General features: G+C 52.8%; 1 protein-coding gene across 2 annotated transcripts in view; it reads left to right on the forward strand.

Annotated features, from left to right (window-relative positions):
- The first annotated feature begins 6,240 nt into the window (after nucleotides 1–6,240).
- The window catches only part of TMEM245 (transmembrane protein 245), a 153,042-nt gene continuing 140,445 nt past the window's right edge, over nucleotides 6,241–18,837 (forward strand). For both annotated transcript variants that reach the window (XM_066579078.1, XM_066579080.1), the window contains exons 1-3: nucleotides 6,241–6,382; nucleotides 17,051–17,152; nucleotides 18,675–18,788. In XM_066579078.1, the coding sequence (XP_066435175.1) occupies nucleotides 17,089–17,152; nucleotides 18,675–18,788 (178 nt within the window). In that variant the 5' untranslated portion in view covers nucleotides 6,241–6,382; nucleotides 17,051–17,088. The remainder of the gene's footprint in view (nucleotides 6,383–17,050; nucleotides 17,153–18,674; nucleotides 18,789–18,837) is intronic.

Raw genomic sequence — 18,837 nt, forward strand, 5'->3', positions numbered from 1 at the left:
TTATATGTATATACTGAGTGCCTTTCTAGCACTTCTCCACCCCTCCCATCCTGAAGCTAGTTAAATAATGGGTTGCCACATACACAGAAACTGCTTAAGGTTGCCTGCATAGAGGACAAAGTCCATGCCACATCCTGGCTAGTAGAGGGTGGGCAGAGAGGTGGGGGATTCTGTATGATCCGACAAATGAGAATCCTATATGTTACTGATGTAATCTGTTGCACGCCCATTGAAGGGCGGTTATCATGTGTTATAATAAAAAGCCTGAGCCTTTACATATTGTTCTCTCCCGGTTTTAGACCAGCATTTGTGTCTGATTCTGGTCGATGATGTGTGCACACGATACAATTCGGAAGCTACAAAATACCCCAAAACCTGCTGGAGAAAACTATAATCCAGATCACTGGAGGGCATGACTAGGTGGGGGAGAGGGGGCACTGGAGGGCATGACTAGTGGGGGAGTAGAGGGCGGTCACTGGCTGCTTTATGTGGGGAGTGGAGTCCATCCTCGACCAGCTTTGCAGAGGCTACCTGCCCAAGATTGGGTAGAATTCTAAGTGCTGCTGACACTCCAGGATCTAGTGGAGAGGGCGGTGTGACTCTTGGGGGAGGGAGGATATGGGGGGGGGGGCGTGACTAGTGGGGACACTGGGAGCATGACTAGTGGGGGACGGGGACACTGGGGGGGCATGACTAGTGGGGGAGATGAGACACTATGGGGGCATGACTGGTGGGAAGAGGGACACTATTGGGGGCATGACTGGTGGGGAAGAGGGGACACTATGCGGGCATGACTGGTGGGAGGAGAGGGGACACTGGGGGGCATGACTAGTGGGGGAGTGGGGCCCGGGGGGCATGACTAGTGGGGGAGTAGAGCACGGGGGGGCGTGGCTAGTGGGGGAGGGGAATATGACTAGTGGGAGAGAGGAGGGGGACACTGGGGGGAAATGACTAGTGGGGGGGACACTGGGGGGGATGACAAGTGGGGGAGAGGGACACTGGGGTAATTAATGGGGGAGGGGGGACACTGCTGAGGAATGACTAGTAGGGGAGGGGGGGGGACACAGGTGGGGCATGACTAGTGGGGGAGGGGGACACGGGGGTTGTGACTAGAGGGAGAGGAGGGACGCTGGGGGGGGGTGTCAGCATGACTAGAGGGTAAGGGAACATTAGGGCTACATGACTAGTTTGGAAACGGAACTGGAAGAGAGATGACTAGTGGGGGAGGGAGGAACACAGCTAGAGAGGGAGTCGGGACACTTGGGGGACATGACTAGTGGGGGAGTGGGACTCTGGGGGAGCATGACTAGTGGGGGAGGAGGGACACTGGGGGGGAATGACTAGTGGGGGAGGGAGACATGACAGCTAGTGGGATACTGGACGGGACAGGACGAGTGATGGTGGGGGGGACACAGCTAGTGGGATACTGGGAGTGACATGACTAGTGGGGTACTGGGGGGGACATGACTAGTGGTGGAGGGGGACACAGGCATGCCTAGTGAAGGAGGGGGTTTACTGGGGGGGAATGACTAGTGAGGGAGGAAAACACTGGGGGCATAACTAGTGGGTGACGAGGGGTGGGGTACTGGGGGGGGCAAGACTAGTGGGGGAGGGGGGATACTGAGGGGGAATGACTAGTGGGGGAGGGGGGGCGCTGGGGGGGAATGGCTAGTGGGGGAGGGGGGACACTGGGGGGGGAATGGCTAGTGGGGGAGGGGGGGCACTGGGGGGAATGGCTAGTGGGGGAGAGGGGACACTGGGGGGAATGGTTAGTGCGGGAGGGGGACACGAGGGGAATGGCTAGTGGGGGAGGGGGGACACTGGGGGGGAATGGCTAGTGGGGGAGGGGGGACACGGGGGGGATGGCTAGCGGGGGAGGGGGACACGGGGGGAAATGGCTAGCGGGGGAGGGGGGACACGGGGGGAATGGCTAGCGGGGGAGGGGGCACTGGGGGGGGGCATGGCTAGCGGGGGAAAGGGTGACACTGGGGGGAATGGCTAGTGGGGGAGGGGGGACACGGGGGGAATGGCTAGTAGGGGAGGGGGGACACTGGGGGGAATGGCTAGTGGGGGAGGGGGGACACGGGGGGAATGGCTAGTGGGGGAGAGGGGACACTGGGGGGAATGGCTAGTGGGGGAGGGGGGACACTGGGGGGGAATGGCTAGTGGGGGAGGGGGGACACTGGGGGGGAATGGCTAGTGGGGGAGGGGGGACACTGGGGGGGAATGGCTAGTGGGGGAGGGGGGACACGGGGGGGAATGGGGAGGGGGGGACACGGGGGGGATGGCTAGTGGGGGAGGAGGACACGGGGGGATGGCTAGTGGGGGAGGGGGGGACACGGTGGGAATGGCTAGTGGGGGAGAGGGACACGGGGGGAATGGCTAGTGGGGGAGGGGGGGACACTGGGGGGAATGGCTAGTGGGGGAGGGGGGACACTGGGGGGGAATGGCTAGTGGGGGAGGGGGGACACTGGGGGGGAATGGCTAGTGGGGGAGGGAACATTAGAGGTACTTGACTAGTTCGGTAGACGGGGAACTCGGAGAGAGATGACTAGTGGGGGAGGGGGGGACACAGCTAGAGGCGGAGTGGGACACTTAGGGGACATGACTAGTGGGGGAGGGGGACTCTGGGGGAGCATGACTAGTGGGGGAGGAGGGACACTGGGGGGTATGACTAGTAGGGGAGGGAGACAGGACAGCTAGTGAGATACTGGACAGGACGAGTGATTGTGGGGGGGACATAGCTAGTGGGATACTGGGAGGGACATGACTAGTGGGGTACTGGGGGGGACATGACTAGTGGTGGAGGGGGACACGGGCATGACTAGTGAAGGAGGGGTTTTACTGGGGGGCATGACTAGTGGAGCAGGGGGAGCACTGAGGGGTATGACTAGTAGAGTAGGGGGTTACTGGGGGGCATGAGTAGTGGGTGACGAGGGGTACTGGGGGGCATGACTAGTGGGGAGGGAGACACTGGGGGAGAATGACTAGAGGGGAAGGGGACACTGGGGGAGAATGACTAAAGGGAGAACACTGGGGGGGAATGACTAGTGGGGGAGGGGGGACACTGGTGGGGCATGACTAGTGGGGGAGTAGGAACACTGGTGGGGCATGACTAATAGGGTAGGGGGACACTGCAGGGCATGACTAGTGGGGGGGCACTGGGTGGGGCGTGACTAGTGGGGGAGTGGGGCCCGGGGGGAAAATGACTAGTGGGGGAGTAGGGCACGGGGGGCATGACTAGTGAGGGCGTAGGGCACGGGGGGCGTGGCTAGTGGGGGAGGGGAATATGACTAGTGGGAGAGAGGAGGGGGACACTGGGGGGGCATGACTAGTGGGGGAGATGAGACACTATGGGGGCATGACTGGTGGGGAAGAGGGGACACTATGGGGGCATGACTGGTGGGGGAGAGGGGACACTATGGGGGCATGACTAGTGGGGGAGTGGGGCCCGGGGGGCATGACTAGTGGGGGAGTGGGGCCCGGGGGGCATGACTAGTGGGGGAGTAGGGCCCGGGGGCATGACTAGTGAGGGAGTAGGGCACGGGGGGGCGTGGCTAGTGGGGGAGGGAAATATGACTAGTGGGAGAGAGGGGGGAGAAATGACTGGGGGGGGGGAAATGACTGGGGGGGGAAATGACTGGGGGGGAATGACAAGTGGGGGAGGGGGACACTGCGGTGGAGTGACTAGTAGGGGAGGGGGGGACGCTGGGGGGATCGGCATGACTAGAAGGTAAGGGAACGGGTACATGACTAGTTCGGAAAACGGAACTGGAAGAGAGATGACTAGTGGGGGAGGGAGGAACACAGCTAGAGAGGGAGTGGGACACTTGCGGGACATTACTAGTGGGGGAGTGGGACTCTGGGGGAGCATGACTAGTGGGGGAGGAGGGACACTGGGGGGGCATGACTAGTGGGGGAGGGAGACATGACAGCTAGTGGGATACTGGACGGGACAGGACGAGTGATGGTGGGGGGGACACAGCTAGTGTGATACTGGGAGTGACATGACTAGTGGGGTACTGGGGGGACATGACTAGTGGTGGAGGGGGACACAGGCATGCCTAGTTAAGGAGGGGGTTTACTGGGGGGGGATGACTAGTGGAGCAGGGGTAACACTGAAAGGGCATGACTAGTAGAGTAGGGGGTTACTGGGGGGCATGACTAGTGGGGGAGGAAAACACTGGGGGCATAACTAGTGGGTGACGAGGGGTACTGGGGGGGCATGACTAGTGGGGGAGGGGGATACTGCAGGGGAATGGCTAGTGGGGGAGGGAGGACACTGGGGGGAAATGGCTGGTGGGGGAGGGGGGACACTGGGGGGGGAATGGCTAGTGGAGGAGGGGGGACACTGGGGGGGGAATGGCTAGTGGGGGAGGGGAGACACTGGGGGGGAATGGCTAGTGGGGGAGGGGGGACACGGGGGGAATGGCTAGTGGGGGAGGGGGGAATGGCTAGTGGGGGAGGGGGGACACTGGGGCGGAATGGCTAGTGGGGGAGGGGGGACACTGGTGGGGAATGGCTAGTGGGGGTGGGGACACTGGGGGGAATGGCTAGTGGGGGAGGGGGGGCACTGGGGGGAAATGGCTAGTGCGAGAGGGGGACACTAGGGGGGGGAATGGCCAGTGGGGGAGGGGGGACACTGGGGGGGAATGGCTAGTGCGGGAGGGGGAAACTAGGGGGGAATGGCCAGTGGGGGAGGGGGGACACTGGGGGGGAATGGCTAGTGCGGGAGGGGGACACTGGGGGGGAATGGCTAGTGGGGGAGAGGGACACTGGTGGGAATGGCTAGTGGGGGAGGGGGGACACTGGGCGGGAATGGCTAGTGGGGGAGGGGGGACAATGGGGGAATGGCTAGTGGGGGAGGGGGGACACAGGGGGAATGGCTAGTGGGGAGGGGGGACACGGGCATGACTAGTGAAGGAGGGGGTTTACTGGGGGGGCATAACTAGTGGAGTAGGGGTAACACTAAGGGGGCATGACTAGTAGAGTAGGGGGTTACTGGGGGCATAACTAGTGGGGGAGGAGGGGTGCATGAGTAGTGGGTGCTGAACTGCTGAACACTTCTGTCTTACGATGAACGGCCCCCACTGACTCTTACGGGGTCTGTTCCATTTCTGGCCAGCAGTCCAGTTTTGCTGGCGTTTCCTAGCAGAAATCAGTGATACGAATGCAGTTCCTTTGCCTCAGAGCATCGCTCATGTGTGACGCTATTCAGAAGAATGCAGTTCATATTCAGGACGCACAGCACTCTTGCCACATTCGCTGTCGTGTGAATGCTGCCTTTTTCATACTAGTTGATGGGGCCAAGCCGTGCCCGCTTCCTGACAGGCGGTGAGCGCTGGCTGAACTTGGGAATGTCTGCAAAAGCGGCGTGCATCATATATATGCGCCTTTGGTGCGGCGTGCATCATACATCTAAGCCGTTGGTGCGGCGTGCATCATACATCTAAGCCGTTGGTGCGGCGTGCATCATACATCTAAGCCGTTGGTGCGGCGTGCATCATACATCTAAGCCATTGGTGCGGCGTGCATCATACATCTAAGCCGTTGGTGCTGCGTGCATCATACATCTAAGCCGTTGGTGCGGCGTGCATCATACATCTAAGCCGTTGGTGCGGCGTGCATCATACATCTAAGCCGTTGGTGCGGCGTGCATCATATATATGCGCCGTTGGTGCGGCGTGCATCATATATATGCGCCGTTGGTGCGGCGTGTATCATACATCTGCGCCGTGGGTGCGGCGTGCATCATATATCTGCGCCGTTTATCATACATCTGCGCCGTGGGTGCGGTGTGCATCATACATTTAAGCCGTTGGTGCGGCATGTAACATATATCTGCGCCGTTGGTGCGGCGTGCATCATACATCTAAGCCGTTGGTGCGGCGTGCATCATACATCTAAGCCGTTGGTGCGGCATGTAACATATATCTACGCCGTTGGTGCGGCGTGCATCATACATCTAAGCCGTTGGTGCGGCGTGCATCATACATCTAAGCCGTTGGTGCGGCGTGCATCATACATCTAAGCCGTTGGTGCGGCGTGCATCATACATCTAAGCCGTTGGTGCGGCATGTAACATATATCTGTGCCGTGTATCTTATATCTGCTCGTTGGTGCGGCGTTACTCGCCCTACTTGCGTTATGCTTCCTGCTGGTATGTCTGCTGTGCGGGGAGTCGTGTCGTGTCTGTTGTGGAGTGCAGCGTGATGTGACCGCCGCTGTTGTATCGGTTCGTACTGATTGTTGGTTTTCTTCTAGATTTGGACGCTGGTCATCGGCTACGCTCTGGCGGTCTCCTTTAAGTGGAACCCGGATACTCAGCGCTACCTCACTGCCGTCTCCCTGCCTGTGTGGCTCGTTCTGCTCTTCCATTTGGGTACGTTTCTCTGCTATTGGTGAATTCTTCTTGATGCCGCTGTAGTCGGGACTTTTTTTTCATTGCTAAGCGGTCAATGTTAACTACTTAGTGGCCAGTTTGGCTATTAACCCCGTCAGCGGCAGGTTTATTTTGGCAGGCCTCACAGGGCGGGTTTTTTAAATGAGTCTACCATGCAATCTAATCTGGCAAGTATCTGTTAACACAACAATCACATTGCAACATCTTTCTGTAATGAAAGAATACATTGTAACAATTGTCACTGCAAGGTCAGTGCAGCAAGCCCCATAGGTGGTCCTCATCAGATCAGTGGGGGTCCAACTTCAGGTAGCTCTACTGATCAACCATTTGAAGAGTGTTGCGGACTCTTCATTGGCCTGTGACGCCATGTCCATTTATCACATGACCTTTCTGTGGCTCAGCTCTTATGCCAATGGGATTGAGCTGCAATACCAGGAACGCTACTATACAGAGCTGAGCCTGAAGTGCATGGGCCGTTTGTACCCTTGCCACTCCAATCTATCCTAAGGACAGATCATTGCTTATGCAGCAGGTAAAATGTATCTCCATATATAGTATGTGATAGATATATATATAATTTTATCTAGTTGGTCGAAAGTTTTTAAACATCTCAATTTTTCCAGATATTTTAGACATCAACACCGTTCAAGTTCAGCAAATAACCCGAAATGGTTCAAAAATAAGTTAAAAAACTAAAAATACTATGAAATGTTAACCTGACACACATTATGCAGGGTTTTGTATGCCGTCAGGTAGGTGAAAGAATGGTTCCCGAGTGTGACGACTGTAAAACATGGAGGAGGAAGCGTGGTGGTCTGGGGCAACTTGCAGGGGGTGACCAGCACACTGGCCAGCATTTTGATACTCCACATAATACCCTCTGGTGTACGCCTAGTTGGTCAGGGCTTTATATTATAGCAAGACAAAACTTCTAGGTTATATCAGAACTACTGAAGAAGACAAGAAGCTAACGGGTTACAAAGAATGGAACGGCCTGTAAAGTCTCCGGACTTAACCCCTTAGTGACCAAGCCTGTTTGCGCCTTAATGACCAGGCCAAATTTTGCAAATCTGACATGTGTCACTTTAATATGGTAAAACACCAGAAAGGTTTTGCATATCCAAGCGATTCTGACAGTTTTTTCGCCACATGTTGTGCTTCATTTAGGCGGAAAAAATAGACCGATAGAAATTGTGTTTATTTATTAAAAGCGCCAAAATTGGGAAAATTTTGAAAAAATCATCATTTTTTCACATTTCCAACTGCAATATCTTAAATATGTGCAAACATAATATAGAAATTTTTGCTAAGATTTATATTTCCACCCGTTTACTTTATTCTGGATGCACATTGGAAAAACTTTCGTTTTTTTTTTAACCATTTAGGAGACGTACAAATTTAACATTACTTTTTAGCATTTTGAGGAACACTTTGTTTTCCTACACCAATCCAAGATTGGAAAGGTTCATAGGTGTCAGAATAATAGATACCCCCCAAATGACCTCATTTTAAAAACTACACCCCTTAGTGTATTCACTGAGGGGGGCAGGAGGATTTTGACCCCACAGTTTTTTTTCAGGAATTAATTCAATTTAGAGGAGAAAAAGTAAAATTTCATATTTTTGCAAATCTGTCATTTTAAAGACATATTTTTTTCCTATAGTTTACATGAAAATCAGGATTTACACCCCAAAATGGATACCCCTATTTCTCCCGTGTTCAGAAATATACCCATTGTGGCCCTAATGTTATATCTGAGTCCACAACGGGGCCCAAAATGAAAGGAGTAGTCAGTGTCTTTCAAAACAGAAATTTTGCTTGAAGTCCTTTTAGGCCCCATAGCACACATGTAGAGTTCTTGAGCGCCCAAAACCATAGAAACCCCCCACAAATGACCCCATTTTGAAAACTAGACTCCTTAACGAATTTATCTAGGGGTGTACTGTGTATTTTGACCCCACAGTTTTTGAATAAATTCAAGCAAAGCAAAAGGAAAAAATTTGGATTTTTGTTTTTTTTGGCAATTCTGTCATTTTAAAAACAGCTTTTTTTGTACAGCACACATATGAAGGAAGACTTGCACCCAAAAATGGATACCCCTGTTTGTCCCGTGTTCAGAGACATACCCATTGTGGCCCTAATCTTATGTCTGGATACACAACGGAGCCCAAAATGAAAGGAGCGACCGGTGGCTTTCGGAACACAAATTTTGCTTGAAGTCCTTTTAGGCCCCATTGCCCACTTGTAGAGTTCTTGAGCGCCCAAAACCATAGAAACCCCCCACAAATGACCCCATTTTGAAAACTAGACTCCTTAAGGAATTTAATCTAGGGGTGTACTGTGTATTTTGACCCCACAGTTTTTGAATAAATTCAAGCAAAGCAAAAGGAAAAAATTTGGATTTTTGTTTTTTTGGCAATTCTGTCATTTTAAAAACAGCTTTTTTTGTACAGCACACATATGAAGGAAGACTTGCACCCCAAAATGGATACCCCTGTTTGTGCTGTTTTCAGAAATATACCCATTGTGGCCCTAATCTTATGTCCGCATGCACAACGGGGCCCAAAATAAAAGGAGTAATCGGTGGCTTTCAGAACATAGATTTTGCTTGAAGTCCTTTTAGGCCCCATTGCCCACTTGTAGAGTTCTTGAGCGCCCAAAACCATATAGAACCCCCACAAATGACCCCATTTTGAAAACTAGACCCCTTAACGAATTTATCTAGGGATGTACTGCATATTTTGACCCCACAGTTTTTGAATAAATTCAAGCAAAGCAAAAGGAAAAAAATAGGATTTTCATTTTTTGGGCTATTGTGTCAATTTAAAAACAGTTTTTCTTGTACAGCACACATATAAATGGAGGCTTTCACCCCAAAATGGATACCCCTGTTTGTCCCGTGTTCAGAAACATACCCATTGTGGCCCTAATAGACTTACAGAACCCATGGCTAGGCCTACAATGAAAGGAATACCCGTTGGATTTCAGGGTACCACTGAATAAATTTCAGGCCCCATTGCCCACTTGTAGAGCCATTGAGCGGCCAAAACTATAAAGAACCCCCTCAAATGACCCCATTTTGAAAACTAGACCCCTTAACGAATTCATCTAGGGGTGTACTGTGTATTTTGACCCCACAGTATTTGAATGAATCTAAGCAAAGCAGAAGGAAAAAGTTAAGATTTTCAATTTTTTTGGCAATTTTTTCAATTTAAAAGCATTTTTTTTGTACAGTGCACATAGGAATGAAGACGGTCACCCCAAAATGGATACCACTGTTTGTCCCGAGTTCAGAAACATACCCATTGTGGCCCTAATCTACTTACAGGGACGCATGGCAAGGCCTATAAAGGAGGGAACACCCGTTGGATTTCAGGGCACAACTGAATAAATCCCAGGCCCCATTGCTTATTTGTACAGAATAAAAATTGACTCCCTAAAAATACCCCCCCCCCCTCCGCGCCCTTTTCGGCGTTCGCAAATCTTAGATAAAAGTAAAAATGTGAACTGTGTAGTATTTCCGAAGACAGGGGTAATTACGGAGGCTGGTTGGAATGGGCCCATGGGGCAATAAAACCGGGTACCCCCCCCCTCCTCTCATGCTTTTTGGGGGTATTTCGTGACCTCAGTGGTGGGTATGGGGTGTAAAAAGTGGCGTTCCGTGAGTATCCGTAAGCTTGATGAGGTGCGGCGGTCTCACATAGAAGGCGCTCAACAAGTTGCTCCTGGAACTGCAGGAAGGCGAGCGTTCCTGGGGCTTCTTGTAAAATACGTATCACAGGTAGCGGTCTGAATAACGCCGGGCTCAGGCAGCCGTAGGTGGAATCCGCTTGTGGAGGCCCACAGCGGATCCCAGCTGTGAGCCCGGCTGTGACCCTGCGTACGGCCGCGTAATGTACTGCGCATAATTGCCTACTCACACAGGCGGTCATGCGCAGTACACCTTTTTTTGTATTTCTCGCACCGTCGCTTAGCGATGACGGGGGTACCCGCAGCCCGTATACAACGTAGTTACATATGGGCTGCGGGTATATCCGTGACCATGGAGCACAATGGGCTCTACGTTGCAAATATCCGCAGTAAAATAGAACCTGCTGCGTTCTCTTTTCTGCTAGTGGATTACGCAATTCCGACCCGCTAATGTGAGCGGCATTGTGTAATCCAATGCGATTGATCTGCGTAATACCGCGGATCAGAAGCATGCAGAATCCGTAATTCCTATGCGGTCATGTGAGACCGGCCTAAGATAGATCGCTACCTTTTTATCACGTGACCGGCGACCGCTCAACGAGGCCACCCGTCACTGCTCCAGGCTCTCTGTGACCGTTGGTCGCTGGGAGCAAGGAGATTTTAAATTTCCTGGGCTCCCCGACTGCTGCGCATGTGTCCGGCTTTTTGCCGGCAATCGCATGTGCAGAATTCGGGAAGGTCCACAGGGGAAGATCGCGTCGGGGTTCAAATACGCAGGCCTCTGGTAAAAAGTTTCATCTCCTCTCACCGATCGCATCAGTGAGGGGAGATGAAACTTCAAAATTTTTTTTTTACTTGTACGTGATCGCCATTATTGGATAATGGCGAACACGTGACCAGGAACCGCTCACCGCGGACCCCCATTAAATCTCCATGCTCTTGGCTACGTTTTGTAGCCAGGAGCAGGGTGAATTTAAATTATCCTGGCAATCCACAGCTTTTGCGCATGCGCCCGCCATTTTGGCGACGGCGCGTGCGCAGAAGCTGGGGTAAGGTCCGCGGATAAATCTGGGGGCCTTAGGTACGTACTTTCATCCTCCCTCACAGATATGATCCATGAGGGGAGATGAAATGTACGCTTTTTAAACTTTTAAAAACTTTTTTTTACTTTTTTTTAAAAACTTTTTTACACTTTTTTCTCACTTTACATGATCACTGTCATCCATTGGATGACAGTGATCATGTCCCCGGTATAATCTCTCTGCTCCTAGCTACACATGGCAGCCAGGAGCAGAGGGATTTTAAATTTCCCAGGGCTCGAGCCCGTCTGTGCACGTGCTCGATGTCAATCATCGGGCGCGCATGTGCAGACGGGGATTCGGGTCCCGGGACATCGGGACACCGCTGAGGACTGGGGGGGAGTATTTTCACCTCCCCTCATGGATCCGATCCATGAGGGGAGGTGAAACTGACTTTTTTAAAACTTTTTTTTAACTTTTTCGCGATCGCCGCTATCCATTGGATAACGACGATCGCGGTACCGGGGACCGCTCACCGCAGTCCCCGCTGACATCTCCTGCCTCCCGGCTACCTACAGGAGCCGGGAGCCAGGAGATTTTAAATCTCCCGCGCCGCCGGGCCTTCTGCGCATGCGGCTAACGTAATGCCGCCTGGCGCGCATGCGCAGAAGACCGGCTTCGGGCCCCGGAGCGGCAGGAGAGCGGGAAGCAGCGTGCCGGACCTGGGTGAGTAATTTCAGCTGCTCCGATGGATCCGATCCATCAGAGCAGCTGAATCTTTAACTTTTGTGTACTTTTATTTACTTTTTTTTGCGATCGGCGCTATCCATTGCATAGCGCCGATCGCAATGCCGGGGGGGGTGTCCGAACAGCCCGGGATGACAGCTCCATGCTGTCAGCTACCTGCGGACACCGACAGCATGGAGCTGTCACGTCCACAGCCCGAGGGGCATTATTCTCTGCAGGAAGCATGTTTTTACGTCCTCAGAGAATAAAGCCCACTTCGGGAGGACGTAAAAACACTATGGGCTGGTCGTTAAGGGGTTAAACATCATTGAGCTGGTTTGGAACAGAAGGGTGAAGGTAAAGAGTCCTACAAGTGCAGCACATTTGTGAGAGCTCCTGCTACAATGCTGGGAGGGAACTCAGAATGTAACTGTAGAAGGAACACCTCGATGGTGTAAAGCTGTTCTATCAGCTGGAGGGGCGACTGGGAAGAGTCACAAATCTAGATTTAGTTTGGAGAGACAAAGTTAACCCATTATTTTTATTTAGAGTAACTTGTTTGTTCTATGGTTTCATTTCAAAGTACATTGCAGAGATTTAACCATTAACCTCTTTCCACTATAGGGCGTACATTTACATCCTGCGGGGTCGGGAGATCATTACATCATACTGCAGGAGCGATCAAAGCATCACATGTTGTTGTCCCCTCTGAGCACTAAGAAAAAGGAGTAAAAATAAGATCAATAAAGTTTTACTAATTGTTAAAAAAAGGAATAAAAGTTAAAAAAAAAACCCTTTTGCCATATTTACAATAAAAGAATGTAAAAAAATAAAAATACATATTTGGCATCGCTGCGTCCGTAAAAGTCCGCTCTATCAAAGTAACACGTTATTTACCCCGTACAGTGAACGTCGGCAGAACCCCCCCGCCAGAAACGTGCTGTTTTTGGTCACTGTGTCAAGACAAAATGTAATAAAAAGCGATCAAAAAGTCATATGTATTCAAAAATCCTACCAGCGGAAACTACAGGACGTCCCGCACAAAATGAGGCCTCGCACAACTATATTGACGAAAAATAGTTATTGTGCGCAGAAGATGGCGGCAGAAAATAATTTAAAAAATTAAATATCTTTAACCCGTTTAGGACCAGCCACAGTAAATTTACAGTGCCTGGTCCTGGGCTTAAAGCACCGCCAGTGGTAAAATTACGTCGGCGCTTTAAGTCTCCTGTTAGTGACAGTTGATAACCCCTTTCTGCCTTCTGGTTCCCTGAGTACAAAGCGCTCAATGAGCACTGTGTACTAGAAAGTGAAAGTAAAATGTGACCTCCCGCGATCCCCTGCTACAGCAGAGCTGGGGGGTCAGACTAGACCCTGGACAGCTCTGCCAGTCACTACTGTCACTGCAGGGGCTGTTTTCCCTGTAACTGGGGCTTCTATGGATGCGGCTCTTATGGATGCCCCAGCTACAGTGGGAAAGTGTCAAATAAAAAAATGTGACCTGTCACCCAGAGAAGTTATATGACGTCATAGGGGACATAAATAGTAAAAAACATAAATACATACATCAGTAAGAAAAAACAACATTATGTACATAAGAGAGGGAATAACACGAAGTCGACGCCAACCAGAACCGTCACTATAAGCGCCCTGTAATCCAAAACCATACATACTATATATCAAAACGTCCGAAACAAATAGCGGAACCCGTTCTCATACTTTATTTTAGCGTAAATATATGAATAAAAAAAAAATAACTATAAATATAAAAAAAATCATTTGTTTAGCTTTTTACCCCCAATAGAACTAAAAAAACGGGAAAAAAAAGTCAAAGAAAAAGATTTAAAAAATCGCCCTATGTGTCACGGGAAAAAAACGCAGTAAAAATAATGTTGGTAGCTAAAGGGAAAAAAATAGGGCAGTAAAACCACCACATGGGTAAAATCCCTAAAAAGAGTCTGGTCCTTAAAGTCTAAAACAACCTGGTCCTGAAGGGGTTAAACCCACCAGTTTGGCATCGTAGTAATCGTACTGACTAGAGATGAGCGAACGTACTCGTTACGAGTACTTACGCACCCGAGTACCGCCATTTTCGAGTGCTGCAGTACTCGGGCGTAAAGATTCGGGGGGCGCCGTGGCGGCACGGGGGGGTAGCAGTGGGGAGTGGGGGGGAGAGAGAGAGAGTTTGTGATACATTAAATAGAACCAGTGAAATATACAACTTGTCCCGCAAAACACACGCTCTCCCACAGCGCCGGCGATGGATAAATAAAGGGGAAGGAGGGACCTGGAATCACGGAGCGGACAGGGGGTAGTCGGCTCCTCGCTCATCGCCTGTCGGGGAGAAGTCACCTTCCTGGAAGTAAGCAGACCCTGTGCCCCTCGCTCCAGCAGCTGAGTGCAGCAGTGCAGACCCAGTGCCCCTCGCTCCAGCAGCTGAATGCAGCAGTGCAGACCCAGTGCCCCTCGCTCCAGCAGCTGAATGCAGCAGTGCAGACCCAGTGCCCCTCGCTCCAGCAGCTGAGTGCAGCAGTGCAGACCCTGTGCCCCTCGCTCCAGCAGCTGAGTGCAACAGTGCAGACCCTGTGCCCCTCGCTCCAGCAGCTGAGTGCAGCAGTGCAGACCCTGTGCCCCTCGCTCCAGCAGCTGAGTGCAACAGTGCAGACCCTGTGCCCCTCGCTCCAGCAGCTGAGTGCAGCAGTGCAGACCCTGTGCCCCTCGCTCCAGCAGCTGAGTGCAGCAGTGCAGACCCTGTGCCCCTCGCTCCAGCAGCTGAGTGCAGCAGTGCAGACCCTGTGCCCCTCGCTCCAGCAGCTGAGTGCAGCAGTGCAGACCCTGTGCCCCTCGCTCCAGCAGCTGAGTGCAGCAGTGCAGACCCTGTGCCCCTCGCTCCAGCAGCTGAGTGCAGCAGTGCAGACCCTGTGCCCCTCGCTCCAGCAGCTGAGTGCAGCAGTGCAGACCCTGTGCCCCTCGCTCCAGCAGCTGAGTGCAGCAGTGCAGACCCTGTGCCCCTCGCTCCAGCAGCTGAGTGCAGCAGTGCAGACCCTGTGCCCCTCGCTCCAGCAGCTGAGTGCAGCAGTGCAGACCCTGTGCCCCTCGCTCCAGCAGCTGAGTGCAGCAGTGCAGACCCTGTGCCCCTCGCTCCAGCAGCTGAGTGCAGCAGTGCAGACCCTGTGCCCCTCGCTCCAGCAGCTGAGTGCAGCAGTGCAGACCCTGTGCCCCTCGCTCCAGCAGCTGAGTGCAGCAGTGCAGACCCTGTGCCCCTCGCTCCAGCAGCTGAGTGCAGCAGTGCAGACCCTGTGCCCCGCGCTCCAGCAGCTGAGTGCAGCAGTGCAGACCCTGTGCCCCGCGCTCCAGCAGCTGAGTGCAGCAGTGCAGACCCTGTGCCCCGCGCTCCAGCAGCTGAGTGCAGCAGTGCAGACCCTGTGCCCCGCGCTCCAGCAGCATACATATATGTGTGTGTATAGATAGATGTATGCACACACACATCTTAACCCTTTCTAATCCAATTTTTCTACCATCTTCTCGATCATTATCTGCCAAGAAACAACAGTCGCTATCTGCTGGCTGCAGTCAGTACTGTGGTTGGTAACGCGTCGATCAAATACTGTTAAACTCCTGTTGGACCTCTTCTGACATCAGAGCTGTAAAGGCTAAAGTTTACTATTGGAAGACGTTTGATCGGAAAGGGTTAAATATTAAAAGTTTAAACCCCCCTTTTCCCAGCTGTTGCATAAAAAATAAGTTGGCCTCACCGTGTCCGACTAGTTCACCTTATTAAAATATCATGTTATCCTGCATGGTGAACGCTGTCGGACAGAAGCGTGATGCCAGAATTTCTCCTTTTTGGCCTCCTCTGCGAAAAAAACTTAAATTAAAAGTTATTTACCCCAAAATGGTGCCAATAGAAACTACAGCCCACCCTGCAAAAAACAAGCCCTCGGTCCATCAGCAGAAAATCTAGTGATGGCGGTCAGCAGATGGTCAGGCGTTGGCGGTCAGCAGATGGCGGTCAGGCGATGGCGCCACAACAGTTTTTTTTCTATTTCTAAAGGTGTTTTATTTTTTCCTCCAAGTAGTGCGACATAAAAACGACATAAATTTGTTATCGCTGTAATCGAGCATCGCCGGTCATAAAAACATCTTCACCGCCGCCTAAAAGTAGCCAAAGTTGCATTTTTTTTTTCTCACGTCATTTCAATCATAAATTCTTACGTTTTTCAATAGGTTATGTAGTATTTTAAATACTTCCATTGCAAGAAACAAGCCGCCATGTAGCGGCCGGCGGAAAAATAAAACTCTGCCGTTTGTGGGAATGAAGAATTGCAAAACAGAAAAGAACTATCAGCTGGGGTCTGTGAAATGGCCTGGGGGTGGGCTACGGCCGGGGCGACGGCGGCTACGGTTGGGCGACGGCGGCTGGGGGTGAGCGACGGCGGCTGGGGGTGGGCAACGGCGTCTGGGGGTGGGCCACGGCAACGGCGTCTGGGGGTGGGCCACGGCGGCTGGGGGTGGGCCACGGCGGCTACGGCTGGGGGTGGGCCACGGCGGCTGGGGGTGGGCCACGGCGGCTACGGCTGGGGGTGGGCCACGGCGGCTACGGCTGGGTCTGGGCCACGGCGGCTACGGCTGGGTCTGGGCCACGGCGGCTACGGCTGGGTCTGGGCCACGGCGGCTACGGCTGGGGGTGGGCCACGACGGCTACGGCTGGGGGTGGGCCACGACGGCTACGGCTGGGGGTGGGCCACGACGGCTACGGCTGGGGGTGGGCCACGGCGGCGGCTACGGCTGGGGGTGGGCCACGGCGGCGGCTACGGCTGGGTCTGGGCCACGGCGGCGGCTACGGCTGGGTCTGGGCCACGGCGGCGGCTACGGCTGGGTCTGGGCCACGGCGGCGGCTACGGCTGGGTCTGGGCCACGGCGGCGGCTACGGCTGGGTCTGGGCCACGGCGGCGGCTACGGCTGGGTCTGGGCCACGGCGGCGGCTACGGCTGGGTCTGGGCCACGGCGGCGGCTACGGCTGGGTCTGGGCCACGGCGGCGGCTACGGCTGGGTCTGGGCCACGGCGGCAGCTACGGCTGGGTCTGGGCCACGGCGGCTGCACACGATGTTATTCAGGATAACTGTGTTTAGACTCTAGAGCTTGTTCCCTGTCGCTCATTGTGTCCGGTAATAATACACTGCACTCCTAATGTTCGGTATTCCTTTGCAGCCTCGGTTGCCGGGTCTTGGAAGATCCCACTCTTCCTCATGATTGTGTTCCTGATGACCGTCGGTACCCTGCATGAGAAGCAGTCCGTGCGGGGCTCAGCAGGTAACATGGCCTGAAAACCACACAATGGCACTTGTCTTTTTTTTTTTCAAGCATCGTTTATTGGGTGTACGACAGTACAAAGCAGAAGGGGAGAACCCTCTGGAATATGCCAGCGTTGGGTCATCACGGTCTTCTCAATCCCTCTAAGTTTTTAATACCCCCCTTATTTTCTCTCTTTAAGAGGCGGCGGCAATATCCCAAAGCTTGCGGTAGTGGGAGCAGGCAGGAGCCTCGCCCTTGTAGGGGCCCTGGTTCGGTGCCCGCTCCAGTCCGATGAGCAGGAGGGCTCCAGCTGGGCGCTAGCACACGCTACTCTATCTCAGGGATGTTCGAGCCTGGTAGGCCGCTATGGATCTCCTTCCCTGATAAGACCTTAAAAGGTCTGTTCCCCCAAGACTGGGGAGGATGGTAAGGGGTCTCGGCAGGCCGTCCTGGGTGCGCCAGAGGCAGGACAGCACAGGATTCCACCGGTCGAGGGCGGAGCTCTCCTGAGCACGTCCGGTCTCTTGGCTGGTTAGGCCACGCCCCCGTCCATTGTATTCACATAGGGCGTTTGGGCTGCAGTAAAAAAGTCCATGTGTTTTTGCTGCAGCTTTGATGTTGCAGTGAAAACCAGTATAAAAATCTGTGCAGTTTTTACTGCACTTCAAACACCCAGTGTGAGTACAAACAAGGAGTTGGCTAAACCTAGAATGCAGGTTGTCCGTGAACTGGATCACTTCTGGTAACCCTGAAATAGCTCCGCTCACATTGGTATTCCGGTTTGGCCTATACCCCTTGTCATGATGTAAGGCCTGATAAAAGGTTTAATATTGACTCCATTCCAGATTATTGCATCACTGTTCTTTATGGCCATTTCCCGGAGAGCATTGCATGGCCTATATAAGACTCCTTACACCCTTGTGCTCTCCACAAGAAGGAAAATCTGCCGTCGTCTGGAAGAAGATCTGCAATACATGGTATATAAAGTGTGAACAGCCTAGTTTCTGTTTCTGGGCATGTAGTGCCCCGGCCTCTGAGGATGGACAGATGCCTTATATATGGAACTATTCTTCCTGAGGGCATTGCTTCTAGGGGTTAATAGCTGTGCACGTAGGACCCCTGATTAATCATGCTATGGTCGGTGGGTCCCTGGTGCTCTCTGCTACCAGTCCCGGCGGCCGCCTCCTTAATGTTATGTCATAGGTGAAGAGATAATAATGGTATCATGGAGTACTACTCTCATCCTGTGGGGTCTGTTACGGCGGCGTCCGACACCTCAGCGGTATGTGCGGTTCTCTCCGTATCCGAAGAATACATGCACCCTGCAAGCAGATCTTCTGTCTCTTGTAGTGACCACATTGGTCACACAGCTCATGGTCGGCCCACCAGCTGCTGATATAATTCACAGACTCCCACTAATGAGGGACTAATCGGATTTGTTTCTCAGTCTACAAGAGGTATGAAGGATCTGATTGCTTGTATTGTTGGGATTATTACATTTCCATCTCACTTGTTTAACCTCAATATGTTTTTTTTGTAGCCGCAGCGCTTCCTGGCCAAGTGATCACCATTGCAGCTTCAACTATAGCCATGGCAATATCCATCACCGGCTTCGAGGAACACCAGGAAGAGCTGACGGCCTCACAGCGTCCAGGTGACTGAGTCCTCCGGAAGGTCCTCGCATGCGTTCAGTACAGTAGATT

Source organism: Eleutherodactylus coqui, chromosome 9 (assembly GCF_035609145.1).
Source record: "Eleutherodactylus coqui strain aEleCoq1 chromosome 9, aEleCoq1.hap1, whole genome shotgun sequence".
Lineage (NCBI taxonomy): Eukaryota > Metazoa > Chordata > Amphibia > Anura > Eleutherodactylidae > Eleutherodactylus > Eleutherodactylus coqui.